This window comes from Peromyscus leucopus, chromosome 1 (assembly GCF_004664715.2).
Source record: "Peromyscus leucopus breed LL Stock chromosome 1, UCI_PerLeu_2.1, whole genome shotgun sequence".
NCBI classification, from domain to species: Eukaryota; Metazoa; Chordata; class Mammalia; order Rodentia; family Cricetidae; genus Peromyscus; species Peromyscus leucopus.
Window position 1 is genome coordinate 164599904 of NC_051063.1, and position 17409 is coordinate 164617312.

At 53.5% G+C, this 17409-nt stretch overlaps 3 protein-coding genes across 4 annotated transcripts; 2 read left to right on the forward strand and 1 right to left on the reverse strand.

Annotated features, from left to right (window-relative positions):
- Positions 1–3103: 3103 nt before the first annotated feature.
- Fgf21 (fibroblast growth factor 21) lies at positions 3104–8955 on the reverse strand. The gene is made up of 5 exons (XM_028859273.2): positions 8869–8955; positions 6139–8221; positions 4213–4628; positions 4027–4130; positions 3104–3526 (listed from the first exon to the last, which is right to left on the reverse strand). Exons 3-5 carry the CDS (start codon positions 4445–4447, stop codon positions 3236–3238), a joined length of 630 nt encoding a protein of 209 aa, XP_028715106.1. The 5' UTR covers positions 4448–4628; positions 6139–8221; positions 8869–8955; the 3' UTR covers positions 3104–3235.
- Positions 7377–9423, forward strand: Fut1 (fucosyltransferase 1 (H blood group)). The gene is given in 4 exon segments (XM_028859234.2): positions 7377–7463; positions 8139–8834; positions 8837–9016; positions 9019–9423. Coding segments are annotated over 3 exon segments (1128 nt in total). The 5' UTR covers positions 7377–7463; positions 8139–8140; the 3' UTR covers positions 9273–9423.
- Positions 9424–11489: 2066 nt separating this feature from the next.
- Positions 11490–17157, forward strand: Izumo1 (izumo sperm-egg fusion 1). Of its 2 annotated transcripts, none has more exons than XM_028859236.2 (10): positions 11490–11784; positions 12449–12755; positions 13192–13266; positions 14293–14379; positions 14838–14858; positions 15123–15203; positions 15313–15413; positions 15749–15902; positions 16195–16402; positions 16939–17157. In XM_028859236.2, the coding sequence occupies exons 2-10, from the start codon at positions 12521–12523 to the stop codon at positions 17132–17134; spliced, it is 1158 nt and encodes a 385-aa protein (XP_028715069.1). In that variant the 5' UTR covers positions 11490–11784; positions 12449–12520; the 3' UTR covers positions 17135–17157. The 2 variants fall into 2 exon arrangements, with proteins under 2 accessions (XP_028715069.1, XP_037055701.1); XM_037199806.1 differs by having other exon boundaries at positions 11501–11636.
- Positions 17158–17409: the final 252 nt, after the last annotated feature.

Sequence of the window (17409 nt, forward strand, 5' to 3'; positions counted from 1 at the left end):
ATTATACTTACAATGTTCAAATATTTGAAGAAAATAAAAATTGCGAAATTCTTGGCTTGCTATTTTTAGTTGTGGAAGCTTGGCGGTGGACTGTTGACAAGAAAGTTAATTCTTTAAATGTTAATTGATCATTAACAAAACCCAAACAGGCATGGCTCTTTCTTGTCTACACACAAAACTCTAGACAGACGTGAAAAAGTTTCCCTACAATCTTTCCAACAAACGGTGCTGGGAAACCGGCCCAGAACTTACAGGAAAGGAGTGAGGAGTCAGTACTCCGCAGACGCTGCGAATGCTTGCCTTCAGTGGTAGCACATGTCTGTAATCTTAGCACTCTAAAGTGCTAGGGGCTGGGGCAGGAGGATTGCTGGGAGTTCAAGGCCAGCTTCTGCTATTTGATAAGACTCTGTCTGTAACAACAAAAGCAAAAAAGAAGAAAAGTTCTGAAGATGGAATGTACACCATGAATGGAGGCTCATAACTATAACCTCAGCCCTCAGGAGGCTGAGGTTCCTGGCAGCCTGAACCACACATTGAGAACCTGCCTCAAAAGCCAACAAAGAGTTAAATTAAACAACACTATGAATTTACTCTCTACTTCTAACTACACTTAGGGTTAACTTGGTAAATTTTATGCTCAAGTGTTTGGGTTTTTTTTTGGGGGGGGTGGTTGTTGTTGCTGTTTTGGCTTTTCTGTCTTTCTTTCCTTCCTTCCTTCCTTCCTTCCTTCTTTCTTTCTTTCTTTCTTTCTTTTTTTTTTTTTTGGTTTTTCAAGACAGGGTTTCTCTGGGTAGCTTTGCGCCTTTCCTGGATCTCACTCTGTAGCCCAGGCTGGCCTCCAACTCACAAAGATCCGCCTGGCTCTGCCTCCCAAGTGCTATGATTAAAGGAGTGTGCCACCACTACCTGGCCTTTTTCTCTTTATCTGTCTCTCTCTCTCTTTCTTTCTCTCTCTCTCCTCCCTCTCTCCCTTCCTTTCTGGTTTTTTTTTTTTTTTTTTTTTTTTTTTTTTTTTTAATGCAGATCTCACTATGTAGCCCTGGCTGACCTGGAATTTCACCATGTAGACCAGATTGGTCTCAAACTCACAGAGATACAACTGTCTCCACCTCCTGAGTGCTGGGATTAAATTTGTGCATCACCATGCCCAGGTAGATGACGTGTATTTTGCCAGGATAGAATTTAATAGTTCTATGACATAAAGAACTGGGTAGAGCGAACGAGCGAGGGAGAGGCTGTCTCTTGCTCCTTAGGCCACCAGTCATTATGTGCCTCATGGCTGGATGATCACTACTGTATTTTATGACATTGTTGTATGGGCTTAGTCAATACTGCTATAGAGCTAAGACTGATGGACCAAGTCTGTTCTCTCACTCAAGAGTCTGAGGCAGGAGGTTCACACGCTCAAGGCTAGCATGGGCAACTTAGTGAGATTCCGTCTCAAAATAAAAACTTAAATGGAAAGTCTAGGTGTGACAGAACAGTAGAGCCCCTGCCTAGAACCCCCAGTGAGGGGCTGGGGTGTGGCTCAGTGGTAGAGCCCCTGCCTAGAATCCCCAGTGAGGGGCTGGGGTGTGGCTCAGTGGTAGAGCCCCTGCCTAGAATCCCCAGTGAGGGGCTGGGGTGTGGCTCAGTGGTAGAGCCCCTGCCTAGAATCCCCCAGTGAGGGGCTGGGGTGTGGCTCAGTGGTAGAGCCCCTGCCTAGAATCCCCCAGTGAGGGGCTGGGGTGTGGCTCAGTGGTGGAGCCCCTGTCTAGAGTCCCCCAGTGAGGGGCTGGGGTGTGGCTCAGTGGTGGAGCCCCTGCCTAGAATCCCCCAGTGAGGGGCTGGGGTGTGCTTCTGTAATTGAGTCCTTGCCTAGCAGGAACAAGGCCTGTGATTCCATCTTCAGTACTGGAAACAAAAAATGGATATGATCCTTTTTTTCTTTTCTTTTTTTTTTCCTTTTTTTTTGGTTTTTCGAGACAGAGTTTCTCTGTGTAGCTTTGCGCCTTTCCTGGAGCTCACTTGGTAGCCCAGGCTGGCCTCGAACTCATAGAGATCCTCCTGGCTCTGCCTCTCGAGTGCTGGGATTAAAGGCGTGCACCACCACCGCCCAGCATGATCCTTAAAAAAGATACATTAATTTCCTAACCTCAGCTACTGCAGATGTGACTCTACCTAGAAATAGGAGTAGGGTCTGATTGTGCACATTATTAATTCCAGCACTAGGGAAGCAGAGGCAGGTAGATCAGTGTGATTTTGAAGTCAGTACTGTCTACATTGTGAGTTACAGAGTAGCCAGGGATACTCAGTAAGACCCTGACTCAAAAAAAAAAAAAAAAAAAAAAAAAAAAAAAGCCATCATAGGCCCTAAGCCACTGAGCTGGCTTGGCTGGTAAAGGCACTTGGTGCCAAGCTTGATGCTGAGTGAGAACCACCAGAACCTCCATGGCGGGAGAAGAGAACTGACTCGATTTTGTTTGGGGACAGGGTTTGTCTGTGTAGCCTGGCCTTCCTGGAACTTGATCTGTAGCCCAGGCTGACCTCGAACACAGATCTGCCTGCCTCTGCCTCCCAAGTGCTGGGATTAAAGTGTACCACCGCCGTCGCCGCCGGCAGCTGGTGAGAACTGACTCTTGAAAGTTGTCCTCTGGCCGGCGGTGGTGGCGCAGCCTTTAATCTCAGCACTCGGGAGGCAGAGGCAGGCGAATCTCTGTGAGTTCAAGGCCAGCCTGACCTACCAAGTGAGTTCCAGGAAAGGCGCAAAGCTACACAGAGAAACCCTGTCTCGAAAAACCAAAGAAAACAAAAAGAAAGTTGTCCTCTGACCTATAACACACATGCTGTGGCACATGCCCCCCCCCCCCAACAAATGACAAGAGTGTAAAAACATAGAGTATTATCAAAGTCTACCTCTCTCATGAGACTGTGGGGTGGCAGTGTCCTACAAGACAACACAAACCTCCGCGTCCCCAATCTGAGGTAGTTTTGATGACCAGTTCTGGACTGCTAACACAGGCCATGGTGCCAGGAATGCTTTACCAGAGTGGAAGATGGTGCCCAATGTGGGGTGGTACCTCAAGGGTCTCTCAGTCAAGGAAACTCGTTTTGGTTCTCCTTAAACACACAGTTTTCTTTCAGACTCTTTGTTTATTATCCCAAGTAAGAAAAAATTTAAAATAAATAAATAAGATAAATACCCATAATAAATAAGAAGAAACCCAAAATGATGCATCCCCAGAATCAGGAAGGCTCAGGCGGCAAAGCTGGGACTTCGGCCCTGCAGAGGCCCCACCATGCTCAGGGGATCAGAGGAGCCCACATCGGGGGGCTCTGGCGCCAGGAACCCTGGAAGTTCCTGGGGCTGGTGAAACAGGCCTGGCACGGGCAGGAAGCGCACGGGGCCCCAGGATGCTGGGTCCTGGTTTGAAGAGTCCCTCTGGGGCAGGCGCAGGGGCAGGCCGTGGGCTTCGGACTGGTACACGTTGTATCCATCCTCAAGCAGCAGCTCCCTGAAGCTGCAGGCCTCCGGATCAAAGAGAGGCTGGAGGACAGAGGCAAGAGTCAGTGACCCACAGTACATTTCCGTCTGCCAAGCCCTGACCCAAGCAAGGGTCCCGCCCCAGACTCCTCTCTCAGACCCAGGGTCCAGACCTGGACCAACTCCCCTCCCACCTGGGGTTCCGGCCCCAGCCCTCTCTACCTGCAGACTAGCAGGCTCAGGCCCAGGCTCCTCCCTCAATTTTTCTGTATCTAGGTTGGCAGCCTGCCCACCACCTTCCATCATATCACTTATTGGTCATGGGTACCAGAGAGCCCCACGGTCAGCAGGAGCAGAACCTGTGAGAGATCACGTGGCCGCGTCCAGGGTTACAGTCCTGACACCGGGCCTCTCCGAGGGCCAGTCCGCCCTTCATAGTACCCCAGGACTCGAACCAGGGGTGACCTGCCTGGGCCTAGTTTTCTCCTTTTGCAAACACAGACAACAGGACCATGGCCAAGGGGGAACACAGCTCTGAGAGAGGGCCTCAGAATGGGACTCACCGATCCGTACAGGGTTCCATCGGGCTGTTGGCAAAGAAACCTAGAAGCCTTGATACCCAGGATTTGAATCACCCCTGGCTTCAAGGCTTTGAGTTCCAGGAGACCTGTGGGCAAAACAAAGACATTCAGGGTCTGTCTACACCCGGGAGGACCCAGGACCCCACCCAGTCCTCTCACCAGACTCACTTTCTGGGCTGCGGTGTGTGGCGCCTACCACTGTGCCGTCCTCCCTGATCGCCAGGTGGGCTTCAGTGTCCTGGTCGTCATCTGTGTAGAGGTGCCTCTGCCGGACTTGACCCCCAAACTGGAGGAGGGGGCTGGAGTCAGGGATGGGGTGTGCCTGGCAGACCCCCAGGAGGATGACAGCCAGCAGAGGGACCCGCAGTCCCAGGACCCCAACTCTAGATTTCATCCAGTCCATCAATAATGCACTTCTCTATGAAGAGCCCCTGGCAAGCGAGCGTCTGAGAGCGGTCGTCTGGAACCGGCTTCTGACTTGGATGCCCCAGCAAAGCAGATGCAGGTTCAGACCGGGGCTCAGGCAAAGTGAAAGTCTGCGTCTCCGGTGGAATCCCCAGCTGACAAGATACTAAGGCTGTGTGCTGAACACAGCAGAAGTCCCAGAATTTATACCCAGACAGGCCCGCCCACGTGCCCTCCCCACTCCTGACGCGTGATATTTGACACACTTGGCAGAAACCCGAATTCCACCGTGGCCAGGGCAGCCTGGACGGATGATGCAATGGAGGGGGGGTGGTCTTTCCAACAGGGGTCTGAAGGAAAAGGACTGGGCATGGACCCCTGAGTCTCAAGGAAGAGTGCTAGGGTCTGACTCCTGGGTCTGAGGGAGGAGGCTGGGGTCTGTGTTCCTGAGTCTCAGGGAGGAGGCTGGGGTCTGAGGGAAGAGGCTGGGGTCTGTGTTCCTGAGTCTGAGGGAGGAGGCTGGGGTCTGTGTTCCTGGGTCTGAGGGAGGAGGCTGGGGTCTGTGTTCCTGGGTCTGAGGGAGGAGGCTGGGGTCTGTGTTCCTGGGTCTGAGGGAGGAGGCTGGGGTCTGTGTTCCTGAGTCTGAGGGAAGAGGCTGGGGTCTGTGTTCCTGGGTCTGTGCTCCTGGGTCTCAGGAAGGAGGCTGGGGTCTGTGCTCCTGGGTCTCAGGGAGGAGGCTGGGGTCTGAGGGAGGAGGCTGGGGTCTGTGCTCCTGGGTCTGAGGGAAGAGGCTGGGGTCTGTGTTCCTGGGTCTGGGGGGGGGGGGTTGGTCCTGGTCTGGGGAGGGGGGGGGGGTGGGAGGAGGCTGGGGTCTGTGTTCCTGGGTCTGAGGGAGGAGGCTGGGGTCTGTGTTCCTGGGTCTGAGGGAGGAGGCTGGGGTCTGAGGGAGGAGGCTGGGGTCTGTGTTCCTGAGTCTGAGGGAGGAGGCTGGGGTCTGTGTTCCTGGGTCTGAGGGAGGAGGCTGGGTCTGGTCCTGGGAGGGAAGGAGGCTGGGGTCTGTGTTCCTGAAGTGTCTGAGGGAGGAGGCTGGGTCTGTGTTCCTGAGGTCTGAGGGAGGAGGCTGGGGTCTGTGTTCCTGGGTCTGAGGGAGGAGGCTGGGGTCTGTGTTCCTGGGTCTGAGGGAGGAGGCTGGGGTCTGTGTTCCTAAGTCTGAGGGAGGAGGCTGGGGTCTGAGGGAGGAGGCTGGGGTCTGTGTTTTCCTGGGTCTGAGGAGGAGGCTGGGGTCTGTGTTCCTGGGTCTGAGGGAGGAGGCTGGGGTCTGTGTTCCTGGGTCTGAGGGAGGAGGCTGGGGTCTGTGTTCCTGGGGTGCTGGTCTGTCTGGGAGGAAGGAGGCTGGGGTCTGTGCTCCTGGGTCTCAGGGAGGAGGCTGGGGTCTGAGGGAGGAGGCTGGGGTCTGTGTTCCTGGGTCTGAGGGAGGAGGCTGGGGTCATCTGGCTCCTGGGTACAAAGGAGGAGCCCTGGTCCTCAGACATTCTGTGTAAGCAACTGAATTGTGTAGTCCACCCTATTTGAATTTCAAGGTTCAAGGGGTGTTGGGGGCTCTGAGTCTTTCTTTAGTCCCCGGGAAATCAGCTGTGTGACAGAGGAGTCCGCAGGTGGAAGTGTCCCAGCTGGCCCCAGGCCACTCACCCTCAGCACCCCCTGCTCAGCACTCAGGTGCTGGGCTCAACTGCTGTCTCCCTGATGCAATCCCAAAGCTTCTTTCACCAGAGACGGTCCAGCCCTGGTACTCCCCAGATGCCCTGGGGGATGGGTGGGGTCAGTCTCTTTCCCACCGAGCCAGGATCTGTGAGGGCGAAGAGCTGGATGGTTTCTTGCAGCCAAAGGCATGCTGGGGCAAATCCCTGGGTTTGAAGGAAGAAGCCTGAGCCTGGGCCCTTGGGACTGAGGGAGCGGCTAAGGGAGGCAGGAGGCTGGGCAATGGACCTTCAGGTCTGAGGCCGGCCTGTGCTTCGGTAGCCTGGAGAAATGATCTAATCTTGGACCAGCCAAGTGGAATTCCTGAGTCTTTGTAAGGTGTCAATGCTCAGGTAAGGGCGAGGCTGTAGGGCCGACTCTGCATAATTAAAGGCTCAGGACACCAGGAGAGCTAAGGCCTTCCTCCCCGGCCACACCACCTGCTTGCCCAGAAAGAAAGTTAGACAAGCCATCCCACCTCTTCCTAGTCAGAAAGAGTTACGTGCTCCATTTGCCAGTCTGGAAAGTAACAGCTTGGACTCCAGACTTTAGGATCGCTCCAAAGAGGGGCTTTGGGGCAAAGACTGGGTGGTGTGTACTCGACGCCAGGCGGAGCGGCTGGTGCTGGGGTTGTGGCAACTGGCAAACAGGTTCTCCATCCTCCTGGGAGGGTGCAGCTGGAGTGGTTGGAGGAGGCGGCGGGAGTCCAGACCTTGCTCCCCTGGGGCGTGGCTACTCCCAGAGTACCCAGATAAGGGGAGCAGACGCTAAGTCTCGGCACCAGCACCGGAGAAGGAGAGGCGCGTGGGACCCGAGCTCCCGGGTTCAGCTTTGCAGCCGGGCGCTACTCCCCGGGTCCACGCCGAGGGTGTGGCAACTTCTGGGGACCAATTGGGCTGCCCTTCGTGACGTCAGTGATCCGAGAGGAAGGGAGAAGGGGCGCGGCGCCCATCCACCTGGGCGGAGGACAGGGCGTTGCGCCTCCCGCACCTGAGATCCGGAGAGGCGCAGTAGGACGGCTCCGCCTCCTGCTACCTGCCGGCCCGAAGGGCGGAGGCTGCGCACCTTGGAACCGTGCAGTTCTCTCTCTCCCTTTCTCTGTCTCCCAACGGGTCTCCAAGCCCTCAGCCTTCTCAGTCAGTTGCAGGAAGGAAGCCTAGAGGGGAGGGCTACGGAGCCGGGGCTCCTGGCCTCCAAGCGCGGCCGATGAAGGCTCGATTTTGGGACTGGAAGCTCAGACTAGAAGAATCTGTTTGTACCACCAGCAAGGAGCTCAGGTTAGTCCGCACTGGGCATGCCAGACCCCTGGGGATGAGGAGGGTATCTCGGCCACTCTAACCCTCGCCCAGTCTTCCTCAAAACCTGGATCCCAATCCCTACCTTCCCCTAAGAATCTCTTCCTCCTGCTACAGCAAGGCTCTTGACTCAGGAAACTAAGCCAGCTCATAGTTCCAAGGTTCAAAGGCTCCTACCCGGATGCTTGCAGTGGGCTTTTCAGCTGCCTTGGATTCACCCGAGCTTTTATGTTTACCAAGCCTGACAGACTTGGGTTGAATCGTTTCTCCAGTATGTAACTGGTCCTTATGTGGGATAAATTTATTTATTCCTATCTCACAGGGAAAGTTATACCACACCCAGGGGCTTGCTTGTGCAATTCTAAAATCCTCCTCCTCACCTGGGCTTCCCCTGGCCTGTGGAGGTAGAATGTGCCCCTTCCATATAGGTACACCCGAGAAAGTGTTGAGATGCCACGTTCCCAGCAGGCCTTTGCAGCCAGCCACTCATCCACGTGTCTCCCAACCCCATCCCTAGAGACGTAAAGCTTTACCACCCTGGATTTAGGCTCCCAACTTCTGACCCGGGAGCTGCTCACTTTAGCTCCCAGACTCGGAGGGGTCCCAGACTCTGGGGCTCACACTGTGTGCCTTCTAATCCACCTTTCCTTCTTACAGCCATGTGGACCCCCAGCCGGAGGCAGCTCTGCCTGGCCTTCTTGCTGGTCTGTATGCTCTCCACCGGCTTCTTCTTGTTCCACCTGCATGGAGGAAACTTCTTTCGAAATGAGCTAACTTTCTCTCTCCTGTGTCCAGACTACCACCTGCTGAAGTCCCCAGTGGCCATGGTATGCTTGCCCCACCCATTGCAGACAGTCAATGCCTCCCCTTCCCGTCCCGGACAGTTCTCCTCTCTCTCTGGGACTTGGACCATCTCCCCAGGAGGCAGGTTCGGTAACCAGATGGGGCAGTATGCCACGCTGCTGGCCCTGGCCCAGCTCAATGGCCGCCAAGCTTTCATCCATCCTGAGATGCATGCCACCCTGGCCCCTGTGTTCCGCATCTCCCTGCCCGTGCTGGACCCTGAGGTGGACAGCCTCACGCCGTGGCAGCATTTAGTCTTACATGACTGGATGTCAGAGGAGTACTCCCACCTGGAGGACCCCTTTCTCAAGCTGTCCGGTTTCCCTTGCTCTTGGACCTTTTTCCACCACCTCCGGGAACAGATCCGCAGGGAGTTCACCCTGCATGACCACCTTCGGGAAGGTGCCCAGCACCTGCTGAGTGGCCTCCGTCTAGGCTCCTCGGGCATCCGCCCTCACACCTTTGTGGGTGTCCATGTGCGTCGTGGGGACTATCTGGAAGTGATGCCCAACGTTGGAAAGGTGTGGTGGGTGACCAAGCTTACCTCCAGCAAGCCATGGACTGGTTCCGGGCCCGACACAAAGACCCCATCTTTGTGGTCACCAGCAATGGCATGAAATGGTGTTTGGAGAATATTGACACGTCCCGCGGTGATGTGGTCTTCGCTGGCAATGGACAAGAGAGTACACCGGGAGAGATTTTGCGCTGCTTACACAATGTAACCACACCATCATGACTATTGGTACCTTTGGCTTCTGGGCCGCCTATTTAGCTGGTGGAGACACTGTCTACCTCGCCAACTTCACCCTGCCAGACTCGGAATTTCTGAAGATCTTCAGGCCTAAGGCTGCCTTCCTTCCCGAGTGGGTGGGCATTAACGCAGACCTGTCCCCACTTCAGGCTCAGGTTGACCCTTGGGAGCTAGACAGTCTTTTAAGATTGGTTTGAGCCATCTAGAGTCATCCATTTGTATCTCTAGAGACTTGTGGCTTTTGGAATGTGTCTGTGGTAGTGCAGGAGCTGGTGGGCGCTCATTTCCACACTTTCTGGAAATGCAGGAATGTTCTAGAGATAGTACAACAGAACATCATTGTCTAAAGGCCAGAGAAGTCCAAGTTAGCCCTGTGAGGCACAGTCCTCTCCTCACCCACCCAGCTTACCTTCGTAGAACTTCTGGATTACGGGAGAGAAGAAACTCCTGACTCCATTCTAGGGGACTTGGTGGCTGTTTCTGAGAGTCTGGTCCCGTGCGTGCATGCGTGCATGCGTGCGTGCGCAGCACACTGCAGGGCGCGTCCTGCCAGCACTGTAGAAAGTGGAACGTGTAATGCAGGTGCATGCAAACACTGTATGCACCACTCCCCTGCTGCAAACCTGGCGCGATGTGAAAGACCTTTTAAAGAGCTAGCGTCGGCCAGGCGGTGGTGGCGCACGCCTTTAATCCCAGCCCTTGGGAGGCAGAGGCAGGCGGATCTCTGTGAGTTCGAGGCCAGCCTGGGCTACCAAGTGAGTTCCAGGAAAGGCGCAAAGCTACATAGAGAAACCCTGTCTCGAAAAAACCAAAAAAAAAAAAAAAAAAAAAAAAGAGCTAGCGTCATGTCAGAAAGAAGGGGACTTGAGCAGACCTGAATTCTGCTCAACTCCTCGGCCCCAGAGAAACCTCACAGACTTATTTAGGGTGGGGAGAGTAAATGGGCTAAACTATGGGAGAGAGGAGAGGAAGGGACTGCTGAGGGGCTGTACTTGCCGGAGCAGGGTCTCCTAAAAATCCAGGGACTTCTTTAAAAAGAGCGGAAAACTTAAAGAAATAGATTAGCCCTGAATTTAGGATCAAGGAGATTTCTTCTCTGATGCTACAGGTCCCCTGGGTTCTGTTTTCTGGAAGTCACCAGGCTTATAGAAAACAAGGGTGTCTGATATCCTCCCTATGCTAATTCCCTGCCGGGTTCCACCCTCCTGAATGCTTAAGGGAAGTTCCTTGTCTGTGTATCCTGAATAATGGTCATTAACAGCTTAGATTGTAAAACATCGGTAGTGAACTTCTGCCTTCCGGGTTCTCCCATTGTGCTGTAAGCCTGTATTTAAGACCTCCTCCCTCCTTCAATAAATGGCATTAAATAAATAAATAAATAAATAAATAAATAAATAAATAAATAAATAAAAAGAAGACAAGGGTGTGCCCCTGGGCTCACAAAGCCACTAAATCTGGCTGTGAGAAGGCCCAGGGTGAAGGGTCTGAGGGTGTTCCAGACCCCTGAAGCCAGCTTAAGGCTCAGCAGAGCACTACTCGGAGCAGGAAGGATGGATGTTTGACTGAGCTGTCTGGTACCCTTGATGCTTTTTCAAGAGTGAAGTTTCCTCAGATAGCATTTAATCTAATCTCAGGGAGTTTCTGGGTATCTTTCCCCAACTCGGGCCTGTACAGGCTGGAGAGAGGGCGCTGTGAATTAAAGAGCCACATCAGCAATCCATGTATCTGAAGTTTTTGGTGTACTGCATGTGTGCGTGCGTGTATAACACAATTTGTGAGTGGGAGTGTGTGTGTGTGTGTGTGTGTGCGCGCGCGCGCACGCGCTGGGGGACATTCATGACTCATGGACATTGTACGTACTCAGATCTGGCAACCTTTGCTGCTAAGTTTGTGGTCCATTTTCCCTTAGTACCTTTCTCTGGAAACTTCGGTATTGGCCACCAGACCTGTCTTGTGTGTTTGTCTTGAGACGGTCTCTGTAGCCCAGGCTGGTCTAGAACGCAGTATGTAGAGCAGGCTGGCCGGGAATTCGTGGCAATCTTCCTGCTTCAGCCTCCCAAGTGCTAGGACTACACGTGTGGGTCACCAAGCTTGGATCCAGATCTCCCCTTATCGGGCTTTGAGGTGAGAAGACAAGAGTATGTCTGTTGAACTACGTTTCCCATGCTGTGGGGCTGCTCATAAAGAAAGAAGCTCCAGTGCCTTCTGGGAGTTGTAGTCCCAGTTTAGAAGACTAGCCACTTCCCACATCTTATCTGGATGCCAAGGTTTCTAGCCGGCCAGAGGGCGTCCTGTCGTAAACTTGGGGGCAATGAAGACCAGAAAGGAGGCCAGAACAGGTCAGCGGCTTCCATTCCGTAGGTGCTGGGAAAGTTCTACGGAAGGGCTGCCACCCTGTGACGTCATGGAGGGACGGGCGGGGCCTGCTTTGTTGCAGTCCAATCAAACTTAGAGTTGGACTTCGGGGTGGGGCCAAAGAGAGTCCTAAGAAATATTTCTAAGGGAATTGGGGTCCCCCACGTGGGATGTGGCCCGAGTGTTTTGTGAAGAGGGGGCGACCGGTAACTCTCGGAGTCAGTAGAAAAACCCTAAATTCTTCTCCCCAGTCTTCCAAGGAAAACCTTAATCTTAGTCGTGATAAAGTATCTGGGCGAAGCATTAGCGCTTAGGGCACAAGGTTGAGGAGCTGCTGTTAAAGAGTGTATTAAGGTACTGGGGGCTTGAAAAGAGCGTGTCCTGAAAGTTAGGGGTCTCAGTCTTGAGAGAGAGTCCGCAGGTACCCCAGAAATTGGGCGATGGCTTTGGAGGCATGCTGAAGTTTTTGTAGGACCTTCAGGTTCGAGGATTTAGGATTTTTTTTTTTATTCTGAAGACCTTTTTAGTTTGTTAGTTTCCAGGTTGGTTATTTGCTAGACAAATTATTTACTTACATATTTAATTAATTAATTTGGAGACAATCTCAAGTAGGCCACGATGGTCTTGACTTCCTCCTGCCTCGGCTTCCTAAGTGTCGACCCTGGTTTTTGATGGTTTATCTGGTTTTGACTGCTGAATGTCTAGTCCACGTGTCACGGGGTTTTCAGGGCTTGAGAGTCTGAATGTTGATCCAGTACAGGCTCAGAGTTATATGAGTGTGGGGGAGTTTGGGAGTGAGCCCATGGCTGTGAAGTCTGAATGGGTAAGGTTGGGGATCTGGTTTAATAGTTTGCAGGAATGCAATGAAGACCCTAAGTTGTGAGGTTTCCTGGGCTGGGGGACGGTCTGAGTTCACACTTTGGGTCTCTGATTAAGTCTCCTTTTTACTTGGGAATTTCCCAATGACCCTCGTATCGAGCTTTGGAATCCTCTAAGACTGTTTCTGGCTTCTGTTTAGCGTCCACCCCGCCCTCGTTTTGGGGTGAGAAGATCCTCTAGCGGTGCTGGCGAGCTGGGCGCTCTGGCCTCCATGGGGCCGCGCTTTACACTCTTGCTGGCAGCTCTGGCCGACTGCCTGTGTCCGGCGAGGCCCTGCATCATATGTGACCCGTTTGTAGTGGCTGCGCTAAAGACTTTGGAGCAGAGTTACCTGCCTGGCCACCTGGCACCTGAGCATCATGAAAACGTAATGAAGAGGGTGGAGCAGGCCGTGAAGGACTTCAAGGATCTGCCTTTGAATCAGGATACCTATGTGGGGGCTGTGGGTAAGGAGCGCAGGCCAAGATGCGGACCTCGGGATCCTGGGAGAGGAAGGGCTGGGGCCAGAAGTCCTCACATAGGCTTTCCTGAGCTTAAGAATGGAAAAGTCGCTGGGCGTAGTGGTCCACGTCTTTATCCCAGCACTTGGGAGGCAGAGGCAGGTGGATCTTTGTAAGTTCAAGGCCAGCCTGGTCTATGTAGTGAGTTCCAGGACAGCCAGAGCTACCTAGTGGGACCTTGTCTCAAAAAAGAAGAAAGAAAGAAGACAAAAAAAAGTGGAAAAGTCTTGGGATACAGAATCATGAGTCCCTCCCCATAGTTTACAATATTGGTTCTACCCATGCCCAATGGCCTCATGGGAATTATAGTTTCTATGTAGTGGCAAGCCAATGAGACAGAAAAGCTGGACTCTGGTGTTCTATATCTGCCCTCCACACACAGATGAGGACACACTGGAACAGGCATCCTGGAGTTTTCTGAAGGATCTGAAACGTATCACAGATAGTGATGTAAAAGGTAAATGTACCAAAGGATGAGGCCAGAACCTCTGAGAAATTGAGGTTGATGGTGCTCAAAGCTTCAAGCCTTTGCTTGAGTGCCCTTCTGACTCTGCCACGTCTTAGTCATGTGGCCTTGAACCTGGTGCTGGGCCGCTTCCTCAGCCCTAAATGTGGAAGATTACAATTCTCTCCCTTTCTCAGTAGCTTTGAGGATTAGGATAATTAACAGAGCAGAGCGGGGGTGGCCTTTGATCCCAGCACTGGGGAGTCAGAGCTAGGTGGATCTCTATGAGTACGAGGCCAGCTTGGTCTACAGGCACCAAAACTACAAAGAGAAACCCTGTCTCGAAAAACCAAGAAAAAAAAAAAAAAAGATAATCAGGGGTTGGGGATTTAGCTCAGTTGGTAGAGCACTTGCCTAGCACGCGCAAGGCCCTGGGTTCGGTCCTCAGCTCCAAAAAAAAAAAAAAAAAAAGAGAACAAAGACAATTAACAGGTGTGCATTTCATAACCCAGTGGCCCAGCCCTGTGTTCAGTGCCTGTCCATATAGCTCTTCCCTGGAGGGCTAGAGTGTGGAATGCCAGCGAAGACAGGTGGGGCATCCTTGTACTCAAAGTTACTCAGGGGGCTGAAGCAGGAGGATTGCTTAAGTCCAGGATTCCAGAGCAGCTTGGGCAACATAGTGACATCCTCTCAAGCCAATAAGAAAGAGAGGTGGAGCTGTTGGTGGTGGTGCACGCCTTTAATAATCCCAGCACTGGGGAGGCAGAGGCAGGCGGATCCTTGAGTTTGAGGCCAGCCTGGTCTACACAGCAAGTTCTAGGACAGCCGAGACTACACGATGAGATTCAGAGAGGAGAGATAAATGAGGGGTGGGGTATGCTGGGGCATGCTTGAAGGTGGTGATGGAAAGATCAGGTGTTCAAGGTCACCTTCAGCTGCACAGTGAGTCAGGCCACTTGTAGTACCTGTAGCGTATGGATTACTTTGCTGCACCTCACCTGAGTGGGGGAGCCCCTTCCTGGCTGTGCTTCCTCCTAGGAGAGCTCTTTGTAAAGGAATTATTCTGGATGCTCCGTCTGCAAAAGGACATTTTCGCCACCCTCGCTATGCGTTTCCAAAAAGAAGGTGAGGAAGATGGGAGTCCAGAACCCCAGTCATTGGCTTCCTCAACCCTCTCCCCATCCACGACCTCAAGAACACCTCCCCCAGGCCCTGCCCTTTTGTGCCTAAAAGCTCCTAAACCTCAGACCTCTCTGCTCAGCACCCACTCCCATTAATTTAGAAAGAAATATGATTCTCCGGAGCTTGGTAGCAAAGCCTGTAATCCCAGCGCTTGGGAGGCTGAGGCAGGTGGATTGCCAAATTTGAGGCAACCTTGGGCTACTGGCTGAGATGCTGAAAGAAAAAAAGAGCCTGTGATCATGGGACTTGGTGGGTGGAGGCAAGAGATAAAATGTCCAAGGTCATCCATCCTCGTGGACAGAAAGTTTGCGACCAGCCTGGGCTATACAAGACTCCTTTCTGAAAACAGAAACCAACCTGCTTTTCTTTCTCTTCCCCCACCTTTCCCCCTTCGGAGGCAGTTTATTGTCCCAACCAATGTGGTGAGTCCAGTGTGCATGATCTGTTCCTCTTGCCCATGAGCCTCCCCCATGGGTGATTTTTTACTCCCCTTCATTTGAGCTCCCCCTGCTCTCCAGCCTGGATTTCTTAGGCAGTGGGTGGTGTTCCAGTGACGCTCCTTCCTTAGCTTCGGTGGGGGCGCTAACACTTGATGTGAACGGCTGCCCCAGCCCTTGACCTTGCCAAATTCTCCTTTTAGCCCCACCTCTCAGTGGGAGAATACAACTTTAACCTTCGCCCTTCAGGCACGATGTTGCAGACTCTGATCTGGTGTAACAGGTGCGAGAAGCAGGTCCACTCCTGTCGCAAATCCATGGATTGTGGGGGTGAGCACACGACCCAGCCAAGGCCTAGTGTCAGAGGGGTGGGGGCTAGGAGAGAGGCAGCCGCCGCAGGGCTCCCCCAGAAGTAGCTGCAGCCCCTCCCTTTGCACAGAGCGCCGGATAGAGGTGCCTCGATTGGAAGACATGGTCCTGGACTGCCAGCTCGGTTGGCATCATGCTTCTGAGGGACTTACGGATTACAGTTTTTACAGGGTGGGGACATCCAACTCCTGTGACCCTTGACCCTAAGTCTGTTAGACTTGTGTGAGCCCCCGGGTCCCCTGCCCTCAACCTGACCCTCATGGCCAGTTAGAGTGTCCTCTACTGATCCCCAGAGAGATCCCACGCCCTGACCAGGGACTTTCCCATCCTAGCCACGACACCACAGAAGGTAGGGGAGTCTATGGTGTGTCCTGTCATGATTAGGGAGATCAGTAGTCCTGATTCCTTCCTTCCCTGCACCGAGACCCTGTGACCTTCTCACCCCCCTCTACTCCCCCAGTCCCCAAGTTCCCCAGGCCTCTATGACCCCTTGAGCTTGGGTCTAGGTTTGGGGGAACAGTTCTGAGACCTTGCTGTCCAAGGGGAAAGAACCCTACCTGACCAAGACGATGGTGGGTCCAGAGGATGCCGGCAACTACCGCTGCGAGCTGGGGACCATCAACTCTGGTCCTGCCACCGTTATTCGTTTCCGTGTCGTAGGTCAGTCTGGGGTGTTGAAAAAACGGCATTCGGGATGGGAGAGTCTCTGGAGGTGTGGCCTCGTTGCTTTGGGTGTGTGGCTTTGGCTATACCCAGGGTCTGTGCTAAGGGGTGTGGACTCCCTCTGGAGGTGTGTTTTCTGGCCATGGAGGTGTGGCTTCCTGCCCGAAAGGCTGCCTTAGGTCTCCATTGGATTTCCTGGGGTGCACCCACCCTCTAGAGGGGGCTAGAGTTGTGGGGTAGGCATGCCTTTACCAGCTGCTGCCAGGCCTGCCCTTTGGCTCTCTGTCAGTACTGCCCCAAAGGACAGCGGAAGAAAAACCGGCCCCAAACATCATAACCCAGGAGGAGGAGGGCCCTGTACAGGTGACTCCAGAGACCCTGGAGCCCGTCATTACAATCGCCAATCATCCGAAACCACCGAGAGCTGCCAAACACCACCGCCTCTTAATACTGTTGATCCTTGGCTTCATAATTCTGACGGCCAGCATCATTGTCACGTGAGCTGACCGCTGGGAACTCCGGAGGAAGGGTGGGGCTTAAATGAAGTGGACTCGTATGAAGGGGAGAGGCTTGGACAATAGTCGAGGAAAGGCTGGGACCAGAGATGGGCTTTGGGAGGGGGCATGGCTTGGACAGAGGAGTTGGGGACTGGGTCAGAGTGGGGCTTGAAGGGAGGGGCAGGACTTGAATGGAGATGTGGTCTTGGGTAAGGAGAGGAGATTGAATAGAAGGGTGTGGACAAGGGCTTGGATGGACGGATGGATGGATGGACGGATGGATGGACGAGGCTTCAATGAGAGGATAGGGCCTTATGGAGAAGATTCGGAGGGGGCTGGGCTTGGGTGGAGGGCGAGGCTTCCTACAATCCAGTGCTGGCGGAGGACCGGAAGCTACTGAGCACCTTCCTTTGGGGCTCCTTTAGGAGGATAAGGCTTGTATAAACTGTTAGGTTAGCTTTGTTGGGGTCTAGGAAGGGTGTACTTCACTCAGCCCATGATCTAACGTGGTTCTACGCCCTCCCGGCCTGCCGCAGGGTACTTCACTTTAAGAAAGCTAGAGGTAAATCCAAGACCTCCAGTTTGGACGTGAAATCCTCAGAATTCAAGTCGTCAGATCAGGAAAAGTCCTCTGTCCAGCCGGAGTCATCCCCCCCGGTCGAGTCGAAGCCCTCTCAGGGTGACAGTGTTGCCGAGGAAACAGAGGACAAGGGCGAGGAATCAGAAAGCTAATAAAGATTTGACCTGTTGTCTCAGTTTCTGACTTACTCTTGGGGACTGGTCCTGACTTCTGGCTCCCAGAGAGGAGCAGCTGGAACATGGGACCTCCCTCTGCAGGGGGCCCATGAATGGTGGGCCCAGAATCGAGGCATAGGCCAGGGTCAGCCCTGCCCCATCTCCTCCCCCAGGCCTGGTCTCCTCACAGGACGCCCCCTCCCCGCTCTTCCTGCCGGGCTTCCTCTTGCCTTTTCCTGTCCCCCACCCAGTGCTGGGAGCCCGGGCAGAGG